Source organism: Musca autumnalis, unplaced genomic scaffold (genome assembly GCF_047663935.1).
Source record: "Musca autumnalis isolate F117 unplaced genomic scaffold, ASM4766393v1 scaffold_4, whole genome shotgun sequence".
Classification (NCBI taxonomy): Eukaryota; Metazoa; Arthropoda; class Insecta; order Diptera; family Muscidae; genus Musca; species Musca autumnalis.
The window spans coordinates 42,290,516-42,304,927 of NW_027411977.1; the positions used below are offsets into that span (position 1 = coordinate 42,290,516).

Consider the following 14,412-nt stretch of genomic DNA (forward strand, 5'->3'; position numbering starts at 1 on the left):
TCCGAAAAAATATTCTTTAAAAAATCCACGAATATTTCCGAAAAAATATTCTTTAAAAAATCCACGAATATTTCCGAAAAAATATTCTTTAAAAAATCCACGAATATTTCCGAAAAAATATTCTTTAAAAAATCCACGAATATTTCCGAAAAAATATTCTTTAAAAAATCCACGAATATTTCCGAAAAAATATTCTTTAAAAAATCCACGAATATTTCCGAAAAAATATTCTTTAAAAAATCCACGAATATTTCCGAAAAAATATTCTTTAAAAAATCCACGAATATTTCCGAAAAAATATTCTTTAAAAAATCCACGAATATTTCCGAAAAAATATTCTTTAAAAAATCCACGAATATTTCCGAAAAAATATTCTTTAAAAAATCCACGAATATTTCCGAAAAAATATTCTTTAAAAAATCCACGAATATTTCCGAAAAAATATTCTTTAAAAAATCCACGAATATTTCCGAAAAAATATTCTTTAAAAAATCCACGAATATTTCCGAAAAAATATTCTTTAAAAAATCTACGAATATTTCCGAAAAAATATTCTTTAAAAAATCTACGAATATTTCCGAAAAAATATTCTTTAAAAAATCCACGAATATTTCCGAAAAAATATTCTTTAAAAAATCCACGAATATTTCCGAAAAAATATTCTTTAAAAAATCCACGAATATTTCCGAAAAAAATATTCTTTAAAAAATCCACGAATATTTCCGAAAAAATATTCTTTAAAAAATCCACGAATATTTCCGAAAAAATATTCTTTAAAAAATCCACGAATATTTCCGAAAAAATATTCTTTAAAAAATCCACGAATATTTCCGAAAAAATATTCTTTAAAAAATCCACGAATATTTCGGAAAAAATATTCTTTAAAAAATCCACGAATATTTCGGAAAAAATATTCTTTAAAAAATCCACGAATATTTCGGAAAAAATATTCTTTAAAAAATCCACGAATATTTCGGAAAAAATATTCTTTAAAAAATCCACGAATATTTCGGAAAAAATATTCTTTAAAAAATCCACGAATATTTCGGAAAAAATATTCTTTAAAAAATCCACGAATATTTCGGAAAAAATATTCTTTAAAAAATCCACGAATATTTCGGAAAAAATATTCTTTAAAAAATCCACGAATATTTCGGAAAAAATATTCTTTAAAAAATCCACGAATATTTCGGAAAAAATATTCTTTAAAAAATCCACGAATATTTCGGAAAAAATATTCTTTAAAAAATCCACGAATATTTCGGAAAAAATATTCTTTATAAAATCCATGAATATTTCGGAAAAAATATTCTTTATAAAATCCATGAATATTTCCGAAAAAATATTCTTTAAAAAATCCACGAATATTTCCGAAAAAATATTGTTTAAAAAATCCACGAATATTTCCGAAAAAATATTGTTTAAAAAATCCACGAATATTTCCGAAAAAATATTGTTTAAAAAATCCACGAATATTTCCGAAAAAGTATTCTTTAACAAATCCACCAATATTTCCGAAAAAATATTGTTTAAAAAATCCACGAATATTTCCGAAAAAATATTGTTTAAAAAATCCACGAATATTTCCGAAAAAATATTGTTTAAAAAATCCACGAATATTTCCGAAAAAATATTGTTTAAAAAATCCACGAATATTTCCGAAAAAGTATTCTTTAAAAAATCCACGAATATTTCCGAAAAAATATTCTTTAAAAAATCCATGAATATTTCCGAAAAAATATTCTTTAAAAAATCCATGAATATTTCCGAAAAAATATTCTTTAAAAAATCCACGAATATTTCCGAAAAAATATTGTTTAAAAAATCCACGAATATTTCCGAAAAAATATTGTTTAAAAAATCCACGAATATTTCCGAAAAAATATTGTTTAAAAAATCCACGAATATTTCCGAAAAAATATTGTTTAAAAAATCCACGAATATTTCCGAAAAAGTATTCTTTAACAAATCCACCAATATTTCCGAAAAAATATTGTTTAAAAAATCCACGAATATTTCCGAAAAAATATTGTTTAAAAAATCCACGAATATTTCCGAAAAAATATTGTTTAAAAAATCCACGAATATTTCCGAAAAAATATTGTTTAAAAAATCCACGAATATTTCCGAAAAAGTATTCTTTAAAAAATCCACGAATATTTCCGAAAAAGTATTCTTTAAAAAATCCACGAATATTTCCGAAAAAAGTATTCTTTAAAAAATCCACTAATATTTCCGAAAAAATATTGTTTAAAAAATCCACGAATATTTCCGAAAAAATATTGTTTAAAAAATCCACGAATATTTCCGAAAAAATATTGTTTAAAAAATCCACGAATATTTCCGAAAAAATATTGTTTAAAAAATCCACGAATATTTCCGAAAAATATTGTTTAAAAAATCCACGAATATTTCCGAAAAAATATTGTTTAAAAAATCCACGAATATTTCGGAAAAAATATTCTTTAAAAAATCCACGAATATTTCGGAAAAAATATTCTTTAAAAAATCCACGAATATTTCGGAAAAAATATTCTTTAAAAAATCCACGAATATTTCGGAAAAAATATTCTTTAAAAAATCCACGAATATTTCGGAAAAAATATTCTTTATAAAATCCATGAATATTTCCGAAAAAATATTGTTTAAAAAATCCACGAATATTTCCGAAAAAATATTGTTTAAAAAATCCACGAATATTTCCGAAAAAATATTGTTTAAAAAATCCACGAATATTTCCGAAAAAATATTGTTTAAAAAATCCACGAATATTTCCGAAAAAATATTGTTTAAAAAATCCACGAATATTTCCGAAAAAGTATTCTTTAACAAATCCACCAATATTTCCGAAAAAATATTGTTTAAAAAATCCACGAATATTTCCGAAAAAATATTGTTTAAAAAATCCACGAATATTTCCGAAAAAATATTGTTTAAAAAATCCACGAATATTTCCGAAAAAAATATTCTTTAAAAAATCCACGAATATTTCCGAAAAAATATTCTTTAAAAAATCCATGAATATTTCCGAAAAAATATTCTTTAAAAAATCCATGAATATTTCCGAAAAAATATTCTTTAAAAAATCCACGAATATTTCCGAAAAAATATTGTTTAAAAAATCCACGAATATTTCCGAAAAAATATTGTTTAAAAAATCCACGAATATTTCCGAAAAAATATTGTTTAAAAAATCCACGAATATTTCCGAAAAAATATTGTTTAAAAAATCCACGAATATTTCCGAAAAAGTATTCTTTAACAAATCCACCAATATTTCCGAAAAAATATTGTTTAAAAAATCCACGAATATTTCCGAAAAAATATTGTTTAAAAAATCCACGAATATTTCCGAAAAAATATTGTTTAAAAAATCCACGAATATTTCCGAAAAAATATTGTTTAAAAAATCCACGAATATTTCCGAAAAAGTATTCTTTAAAAAATCCACGAATATTTCCGAAAAAAGTATTCTTTAAAAAATCCACTAATATTTCCGAAAAAATATTGTTTAAAAAATCCACGAATATTTCCGAAAAAATATTGTTTAAAAAATCCACGAATATTTCCGAAAAAATATTGTTTAAAAAATCCACGAATATTTCCGAAAAAATATTGTTTAAAAAATCCACGAATATTTCCGAAAAAATATTGTTTAAAAAATCCACGAATATTTCCGAAAAAATATTGTTTAAAAAATCCACGAATATTTCGGAAAAAATATTCTTTAAAAAATCCACGAATATTTCCGAAAAAATATTGTTTAAAAAATCCACGAATATTTCCGAAAAAATATTGTTTAAAAAATCCACGAATATTTCCGAAAAAATATTGTTTAAAAAATCCACGAATATTTCGGAAAAAATATTCTTTAAAAAATCCACGAATATTTCCGAAAAAATATTGTTTAAAAAATCCACGAATATTTCCGAAAAAATATTGTTTAAAAAATCCACGAATATTTCCGAAAAAATATTGTTTAAAAAATCTACGAATATTTCCGAAAAAATATTCTTTAAAAAATCCACGAATATTTCCGAAAAAATATTCTTTAAAAAATCCACGAATATTTCCGAAAAAATATTCTTTAAAAAATCCACGAATATTTCCGAAAAAAATATTCTTTAAAAAATCCACGAATATTTCCGAAAAAATATTCTTTAAAAAATCCACGAATATTTCCCAAAAAAATTTTCTTTAAAAAATCCACGAATATTTCCGAAAAAATATTCTTTAAAAAATCCACGAATATTTCCGAAAAAATATTCTTTAAAAAATCTACGAATATTTCCGAAAAAATATTCTTTAAAAAATCCACGAATATTTCCGAAAAAATATTCTTTAAAAAATCCACGAATATTTCCGAAAAAATATTGTTTAAAAAATCCACGAATATTTCCGAAAAAATATTGTTTAAAAAATCCACGAATATTTCCGAAAAAATATTCTTTAAAAAATCCACGAATATTTCCGAAAAAATATTCTTTAAAAAATCCACGAATATTTCGGAAATAATATTCTTTAAAAAATCCACGAATATTTCGGAAAAAATATTCTTTAAAAAATCCACGAATATTTCGGAAATAATATTCTTTAAAAAATCCACGAATATTTCGGAAAAAATATTCTTTAAAAAATCCACGAATATTTCGGAAATAATATTCTTTAAAAAATCCACGAATATTTCGGAAAAAATATTCTTTAAAAAATCCACGAATATTTCGGAAAAAATATTCTTTAAAAAATCCACGAATATTTCGGAAAAAATATTCTTTAAAAAATCCACGAATATTTCGGAAAAAATATTCTTTAAAAAATCCACGAATATTTCGGAAAAAATATTCTTTAAAAAATCCACGAATATTTCGGAAAAAATATTCTTTAAAAAATCCACGAATATTTCGGAAAAAATATTCTTTAAAAAATCCACGAATATTTCGGAAAAAATATTCTTTAAAAAATCCACGAATATTTCGGAAAAAATATTCTTTAAAAAATCCACGAATATTTCGGAAAAAATATTCTTTAAAAAATCCACGAATATTTCGGAAAAAATATTCTTTAAAAAATCCACGAATATTTCGGAAAAAATATTCTTTAAAAAATCCACGAATATTTCGGAAAAAATATTCTTTAAAAAATCCACGAATATTTCGGAAAAAATATTCTTTAAAAAATCCACGAATATTTCGGAAAAAATATTCCTTAAAAAATCCACGAATATTTCGGAAAAAATATTCTTTAAAAAATCCACGAATATTTCGGAAAAAATATTCTTTAAAAAATCCACGAATATTTCCAGAAAAAATATTCTTTAAAAAATCCACGAATATTTCCGAAAAAATATTCTTTAAAAAATCCACGAATATTTCCGAAAAAATATTCTTTAAAAAATCCACGAATATTTCCGAAAAAATATTCTTTAAAAAATCCACGAATATTTCCGAAAAAATATTCTTTAAAAAATCCACGAATATTTCCGAAAAAATATTCTTTAAAAAATCCACGAATATTTCCGAAAAAATATTCTTTAAAAAATCCACGAATATTTCCGAAAAAATATTCTTTAAAAAATCCACGAATATTTCCGAAAAAATATTCTTTAAAAAATCCACGAATATTTCCGAAAAAATATTCTTTAAAAAATCCACGAATATTTCCGAAAAAATATTCTTTAAAAAATCCACGAATATTTCCGAAAAAATATTCTTTAAAAAATCCACGAATATTTCCGAAAAAATATTCTTTAAAAAATCCACGAATATTTCCGAAAAAATATTCTTTAAAAAATCCACGAATATTTCCGAAAAAATATTCTTTAAAAAATCCACGAATATTTCCGAAAAAATATTCTTTAAAAAATCCACGAATATTTCCGAAAAAATATTCTTTAAAAAATCCACGAATATTTCCGAAAAAATATTCTTTAAAAAATCCACGAATATTTCCGAAAAAATATTCTTTAAAAAATCCACGAATATTTCCGAAAAAATATTCTTTAAAAAATCCACGAATATTTCCGAAAAAATATTCTTTAAAAAATCCACGAATATTTCCGAAAAAATATTCTTTAAAAAATCCACGAATATTTCCGAAAAAATATTCTTTAAAAAATCCACGAATATTTCCGAAAAAATATTCTTTAAAAAATCCACGAATATTTCCGAAAAAATATTCTTTAAAAAATCCACGAATATTTCCGAAAAAATATTCTTTAAAAAATCCACGAATATTTCCGAAAAAATATTCTTTAAAAAATCCACGAATATTTCCGAAAAAATATTCTTTAAAAAATCCACGAATATTTCCGAAAAAATATTCTTTAAAAAATCCACGAATATTTCCGAAAAAATATTCTTTAAAAAATCCACGAATATTTCCGAAAAAATATTCTTTAAAAAATCCACGAATATTTCCGAAAAAATATTCTTTAAAAAATCCACGAATATTTCCGAAAAAATATTCTTTAAAAAATCCACGAATATTTCCGAAAAAATATTCTTTAAAAAATCCACGAATATTTCCGAAAAAATATTCTTTAAAAAATGCACGAATATTTCCGAAAAAATATTCTTTAAAAAATCCACGAATATTTCCGAAAAAATATTCTTTAAAAAATCCACGAATATTTCCGAAAAAATATTCTTTAAAAAATCCACGAATATTTCCGAAAAAATATTCTTTAAAAAATCCACGAATATTTCCGAAAAAATATTCTTTAAAAAATCCACGAATATTTCCGAAAAAAATATTCTTTAAAAAATCCACGAATATTTCCGAAAAAATATTCTTTAAAAAATCCACGAATATTTCCGAAAAAATATTCTTTAAAAAATCCACGAATATTTCCGAAAAAATATTCTTTAAAAAATCCACGAATATTTCCGAAAAAATATTCTTTAAAAAATCCACGAATATTTCCGAAAAAATATTCTTTAAAAAATCCACGAATATTTCCGAAAAAATATTCTTTAAAAAATCCACGAATATTTCCGAAAAAATATTCTTTAAAAAATCCACGAATATTTCCGAAAAAATATTCTTTAAAAAATCCACGAATATTTCCGAAAAAATATTCTTTAAAAAATCCACGAATATTTCCGAAAAAATATTCTTTAAAAAATCCACGAATATTTCCGAAAAAATATTCTTTAAAAAATCCACGAATATTTCCGAAAAAATATTCTTTAAAAAATCCACGAATATTTCCGAAAAAATATTCTTTAAAAATCCACGAATATTTCCGAAAAAATATTCTTTAAAAAATCCACGAATATTTCCGAAAAAATATTCTTTAAAAAATCCACGAATATTTCCGAAAAAATATTCTTTAAAAAATCCACGAATATTTCCCAAAAAATGTTCTTTAAAAAATCCACGAATATTTCCCAAAAAATGTTCTTTAAAAAATCCACGAATATTTCCGAAAAAATATTCTTTAAAAAATCTACGAATATTTCCGAAAAAATATTCTTTAAAAAATCCACGAATATTTCCGAAAAAATATTCTTTAAAAAATCCACGAATATTTCCGAAAAAATATTCTTTAAAAAATCCACGAATATTTCCGAAAAAATATTCTTTAAAAAATCCACGAATATTTCCGAAAAAAATATTCTTTAAAAAATCCACGAATATTTCCGAAAAAATATTCTTTAAAAAATCCACGAATATTTCCGAAAAAATATTCTTTAAAAAATCCACGAATATTTCCGAAAAAATATTCTTTAAAAAATCCACGAATATTTCCGAAAAAATATTCTTTAAAAAATCCACGAATATTTCGGAAAAAATATTCTTTAAAAAATCCACGAATATTTCGGAAAAAATATTCTTTAAAAAATCCACGAATATTTCGGAAAAAATATTCTTTAAAAAATCCACGAATATTTCGGAAAAAATATTCTTTAAAAAATCCACGAATATTTCGGAAAAAATATTCTTTAAAAAATCCACGAATATTTCGGAAAAAATATTCTTTAAAAAATCCACGATTATTTCGGAAAAAATATTCTTTAAAAAATCCACGAATATTTCGGAAAAAATATTCTTTAAAAAATCCACGAATATTTCGGAAAAAATATTCTTTAAAAAATCCACGAATATTTCGGAAAAAATATTCTTTAAAAAATCCACGAATATTTCGGAAAAAATATTCTTTAAAAAATCCACGAATATTTCGGAAAAAATATTCTTTATAAAATCCACGAATATTTCGGAAAAAATATTCTTTAAAAAATCCACGAATATTTCGGAAAAAATATTCTTTAAAAAATCCACGAATATTTCGGAAAAAATATTCTTTAAAAAATCCACGAATATTTCGGAAAAAATATTCTTTAAAAAATCCACGAATATTTCGGAAAAAATATTCTTTAAAAAATCCACGAATATTTCGGAAAAAATATTCTTTAAAAAATCCACGAATATTTCGGAAAAAATATTCTTTAAAAAATCCACGAATATTTCGGAAAAAATATTCCTTAAAAAATCCACGAATATTTCGGAAAAAATATTCTTTAAAAAATCCACGAATATTTCGGAAAAAATATTCTTTAAAAATACACGATTATTTCCGAAAAAATATTCTTTAAAAATACACGATTATTTCCGAAAAAAATATTCTTTAAAAAATCCACGAATATTTCGGAAAAAATATTCTTTAAAAAATCCACGAATATTTCGGAAAAAATATTCTTTAAAAAATCCACGAATATTTCGGAAAAAATATTCCTTAAAAAATCCACGAATATTTCGGAAAAAATATTCTTTAAAAAATCCACGAATATTTCCGAAAAAATATTCTTTAAAAAATCCACGAATATTTCCGAAAAAATATTCTTTAAAAAATCCACGAATATTTCCGAAAAAATATTCTTTAAAAAATCCACGAATATTTCCGAAAAAAAATTCTTTAAAAAATCCACGAATATTTCCGAAAAAAATATTCTTTAAAAAATCCACGAATATTTCCGAAAAAAAAATATTCTTTAAAAAATCCACGAATATTTCCGAAAAAATATTCTTTAAAAAATCCAGGAATATTTCCGAAAAAATATTCTTTAAAAAATCCACGAATATTTCCGAAAAAATATTCTTTAAAAAATCCACGAATATTTCCGAAAAAATATTCTTTAAAAAATCCAGGAATATTTCCGAAAAAATATTCTTTAAGAAATCCAGGAATATTTCCGAAAAAATATTCTTTAAAAAATCCATGAATATTTCCGAAAACATATTCTTTAAAAAATCCATGAATATTTCAGAAAAAATATTCTTTAAAAAATCCACGAATATTTCCGAAAAAATATTCTTTAAAAAATCCACGAATATTTCCGAAAAAATATTCTTTAAAAAATCCACGAATATTTCCGAAAAAATATTCTTTAAAAAATCCACGAATATTTCCGAAAAAATATTCTTTAAAAAATCCACGAATATTTCCGAAAAAATATTCTTTAAAAAATCCACGAATATTTCCGAAAAAATATTCTTTAAAAAATCCACGAATATTTCCGAAAAAATATTCTTTAAAAAATCCACGAATATTTCCGAAAAAATATTCTTTAAAAAATCCACGAATATTTCCGAAAAAATATTCTTTAAAAAATCCACGAATATTTCCGAAAAAATATTCTTTCAAAAATCCACGAATATTTCCGAAAAAATATTCTTTAAAAAATCCACGAATATTTCCGAAAAAAATATTCTTTAAAAAATCCACGAATATCTCCGAAAAAATATTCTTTAAAAAATCCACGAATATTTCCTAAAAATTATATCAAAAATATACTCTAAAAAATCCACCAACATTTCCGAAAAATTATATCAAAAACATTCTTTAAAAATACGCGGATATTTCCTAAACTCTCCCAGATCCTTTGAGTTTAATGTGACTGTTTAAATACAATTAAAAAATTGAACTGCATTTGATTCCAACTACATTTATTATCATACTTTTCCAAAAATTCACAACCAATTTAAACTTAATACTAACGAGTTTCTGCCTCTTTTGATCTTGGCAACAATGCATATTCTTCCACATCCTCAACAGACAATGCACCACAACCAAATACTTGTCTAAACACGGTGGAATGCCTTACAGGTGTATTGACACGGGCACAGGCATCATAGCTGTGAAAGTCCGCCATTGGATGGAAACCACAAAACGATGAACAAAATATTTGGGCATAATTTAAGAAGAAAACTTTATCCATGCTAAATGCAGCATTGCGTAGTGATACCGTCTGGGGCAAAATTGCAGAATGATGCTTGGCAAATGTTGTGTAGGCTAAATTTAAACCAGCTAAATCATCAATAACAGGATCTTTGGAATAATCTGGTTCATCATCATCGCCATCTTCAGTTTTTGTAAGACCATCTATGGAAGTACGCACAATGCCATTGGCATCAATTTGTAAGTGCTGCGAATCAAAAGATTTGGTGATTTCATGGGCCAACAAAAAGCCCAGGGAACTGTATGCAAAGAGATCGCCCATATTGGATTGATAGAATGGTTCTTGCAGCAAAGTTAGGGGCAAGAAAATAATATTCAAACGAGGATACAACATTGGCAGGGGATATGGATAATCCTTTTTATCTCCTTCGGCTTTTGGTCTAAAATCCAAATATTCTATGGAATTTCTTTTGTAAACTTTGTGTAGCATTGAGTGTTCAACTTGAAATTTGAAACGCTGCAAACGCAAACGATTACCATAATATTCGGTGCTAACAAAGTTTAAGCCTGCATAATAAAATTCCAAATCCATGGGCGACTTGTCAAATATAACCAACTGCAAGCTGTTTAGTTTGGCCGTAATATATTCCACAAGTGGTGGAGATAAAGCTCGGTTTTGTAAACTTTTTCTAAAATTCTCTTTAAGATTTGTAAATAGTTTTTGTATAACACCCACACTATTTTGCAGCTCGGCGGCATGTATGCGACCATGAATCCATTGAAGTATCAAAGGAAAGTTTTTCCTTATATTCGTTGCAGCATCATTTTTGTAATGCACCCGATCTCCCTTCATTAGAAATATGAGGAATTTAATTTGTATATAATCACAAAGCATTTCATTGTCATATTTGCTCAAGAAGCTGTAGATACGTTTTAAATATTTCACACTTTGCACCTGAATTGGCATATTGGGATCTATGGTAGATTGGTGTAATATTATTTGTAAATATTTATTTAACCATGGCATATACAAATCCTTGAGGGCCATTATTTTCCCCTCAATGTGGCTGGAACTTTCCATATTTAAATAACGATAATTGAATTCATCTTTTTCCTCGTCTTGTATCAACTCCAATGTAAATTTCGATAATTCTGACTGGAACATGGCCAACGTCTCCACTAAGTCTTCATCCACCAAATTGTCCAAAACAAAGGCTTGTTGTTCGAAGTCATATAAATATGACAAATCAGGGTTTCGTAGTTCTATCACACCCCTATAGGGATCCTGCTTGCTTTTGATAATATCCTCGAGGAAAAATAAATCATTAAAACCAAAACGTCTTAGTTGAGCCAGCAATTCAATCCACTGCACATTCCATTTCCAGGGTTTCTTCTCCGCAGTCATGGTTTTATTTTCCATCAATGACCACTGCATGTTCTCATAGATCCTCAACCATTTTAAGTATTCCATTGGCTCGGTACTCTCCACTTCTTTATAAGCCGCATAATAGTTATACAATTCCCTTAGGAATTTTGGTTCACTTGTCCGATATAGCTCCTCAAGTGTTACCATTGTTTCACTTTGTATTTTTTCTTCCAAAATTTTTATTAATTCTTCACCCTGCCAATTGTCACAGGCATAGCTGTAGAAATCTCCACACACCTTCAATTTGGGATTCATACTTTGGGCAATTTGTTTTAAACGTTGTTCATCAAATGTTTCCTTTGTTTCGGCTGCAGCGCACCACCATGGACTAGCAATCATCCATCCAATCAGAAAAAGTCTCCACAAGGCCACCACAAACCAGTGGCCGCCGATAATTTGTTTCATTGCAATGCCGAGCGTGTTGGGTCGTCTATTTGATGTTTTCGAGATAATGACGTCTTTACTACTGATCTAATTTTGTTGTCATTTCATATTTGCCTGTTGATGAAGAGAGTAAAATTTTTTGTATTGATTTAAATTGTCGTCTTATCTGTATTTGAATAAATAAATAGAGGAACACTAGTCTACAATGTTCGGCAGAATCAATAACAACGATTTAAGAAAAATGAAACTCAAAACTTTTTGGAGCATGATTTCGTTAAAAGTGCGGGTAAACAGTACATCTCGAACGGATCAACCGATTTGGTCCAAACCTTTTACGTCGTAATATTTTGTTCAAAGATAGACCATATCGGTTCACTACTACGGCTACATCCATCGCTAAAGTTCAAATTGAAATAGAGCGCACGATAACTTACGAATGGAGTAACTGATTTGGTCCAAACTTCTCACCTCCTACTTATTGGTCAACAACTTCGGAAACCTCCCACACAAATTTTCAAAATTTTTTCGTTACCGTCGGTAAAATTAAAACGCAAAATTATGAATGAAAATTTAAAAAAAAAAAAAAACAAGTAAAAAGGTGTCAGTCGGCTTTGCCGACAGATATATACCCTTAGCCAATGTGAAGTGAAACTTTCACCTACAGAGAGATCGGATGTATTTAAGATCTCTTCAGAATTTTGTGGCCCTTTTTGGACATTTGAACTTAACTCTTAGTGCAAATGTTGAACATTTGTGGGGGAGGTACCCTTAGGGAGGAACGACATGGGCCATTTTAGACGTTAAATTAAATTTTGACAAAATATTAGGAGACCCAAAGTTTGGACCAAATTGGTTGCCCCATTAAAGTGATGTCGTCCAAGCATTTTAGTGAAATTTTTTAAATATTGGGGAGAAGTATCAGAATTTTGGGACCGGTATTGCCGCATGAATCTAAGTTTGGATAAAATATGACGAAGACCAAATGTTGGACCAAATCGGTTAAAAAGTTCGAGAGTTATCGTGCTCTCCGACCGCCACATATGGTGACATAGTGTTTTTTTCCACCTTTCGGGCTGCTTCCCCAAGAAATATGGACTTGTCCCTGAAAAAACTTTTACCATCGTAATGGAGGTAGCGAATGCAAATTGCTTCAACAAAAATCAAAGTGAGAGCAGGTCTTAAAGTGAACTTACACGAAATTTTGTGTGGGAGGTACCAGAAGGAGTAGACAAATATAATCCATATTCGAATCTGTAGTGGGATTCTGTAACTCATTTTTGCTGTTACCGACAAAAATCGGTAAAATTAAATCGCAAAATTATGACTAAAAACATAAAGAAAATTTGGCATCACTGTTTGTGTCGGTAGAGGCTAGCGACTACTTTTTATTCATCGTTAACTCACCGGCAAATTTCGATAATTATCGAAATTATAAGCATTTTAAGTATAGTACACATTGACAAGCAAAACTGACAGTCATCGAGGTCTATTTCGTGAATATCAAAGCCTAACTGAAAAATTTCTTTTGTAATCTCTAAATAATACCGTAAATATTGTATTTCAAACGTTTTTAGCTAAATAAAAGTTGTTATTTGCCGGAAAATTGTCCTAAAAGTACGTTGACTGTCAGTTTTGACTGTTAGTGTGTACTCCACTTTAATTTTACCGACAATTATCGATAACAGCAAAAATGAGTTACAGAATCCCACTACTGATCTATGTCTGGTAGATATATTATGATTTGCAGAGTATGGATTACATCGGTCACTCCCTTCAAGAGTTATCGTGCGCACAATTTTTCCGAACATTTTTGAACTTTAGTGAGGGAGGTACCTGAGGAGTGGACCGATATGGTTTATCTTCGAACTTAAACTATGTTTGGACAAAATATTACGAAGGCTAAATTTTGGACCGCATTGGCAGATCCGTTCGAGATTTATCTTGCCCTCCAACCACTACACACGGTGTCATAGGGTTTTTTTTTTGCACCTTTCAGGCTATTTTCTCAGGAAGTATGAACTTGCCCCTGATGAAACTTGCACCGTTGTAAGGGGGACAGTGAATACAAGTTGTTGCAACAAATATCAAAGCGTTTCGAGAGCAGGTCCTAAAGTGAACTTTTCCGAATTTTAGGGGGGGGGTGTGGTACCCGAAGGAGTGGACTAAATCTGGTAGAAATTTCACGATGTACAAAATATGGGCAAATCGGTTACTCCCTTCAAGAGTTATCGTCCGCTCCAGCCAGACAGACGGACGGACATGCCTAAATCAACTCCAAACTGTCTGAAACACATTTCGTCCAAACATCCTTGGGGTCCAAACATCCTTGGTGTATGAGAATTATATACGATCAAATAAAAAATCAGTAACAGTTTTTCTGGGCTGACAATAGTTTTTGTAAAAATTTTAGATTATGATATTTCCT

At 26.9% G+C, this 14,412-nt stretch overlaps 2 protein-coding genes across 2 annotated transcripts in view; one reads left to right on the plus strand and one right to left on the minus strand.

Annotated features, from left to right (window-relative positions):
- The window catches only part of RhoGEF3 (Rho guanine nucleotide exchange factor 3), a 1,152,743-nt gene that overhangs the window by 1,003,822 nt on the left and 134,509 nt on the right, over positions 1–14,412 (plus strand). The gene's annotated exons all lie outside the window — the stretch shown is intronic.
- Positions 9,929–12,065, minus strand: LOC141403407 (endothelin-converting enzyme 1-like). The gene has a single exon (XM_073985773.1). It carries the CDS (start codon positions 12,006–12,008, stop codon positions 9,993–9,995), a length of 2,016 nt encoding a protein of 671 aa, XP_073841874.1. The 5' UTR covers positions 12,009–12,065; the 3' UTR covers positions 9,929–9,992.

Bases quoted from the DNA above. Each gene is read 5' to 3' on its own strand.
- LOC141403407 (XM_073985773.1), bottom strand. From the start codon at position 12,008: ATGAAACAAATTATCGGCGGCCACTGGTTTGTGGTGGCCTTGTGGAGA.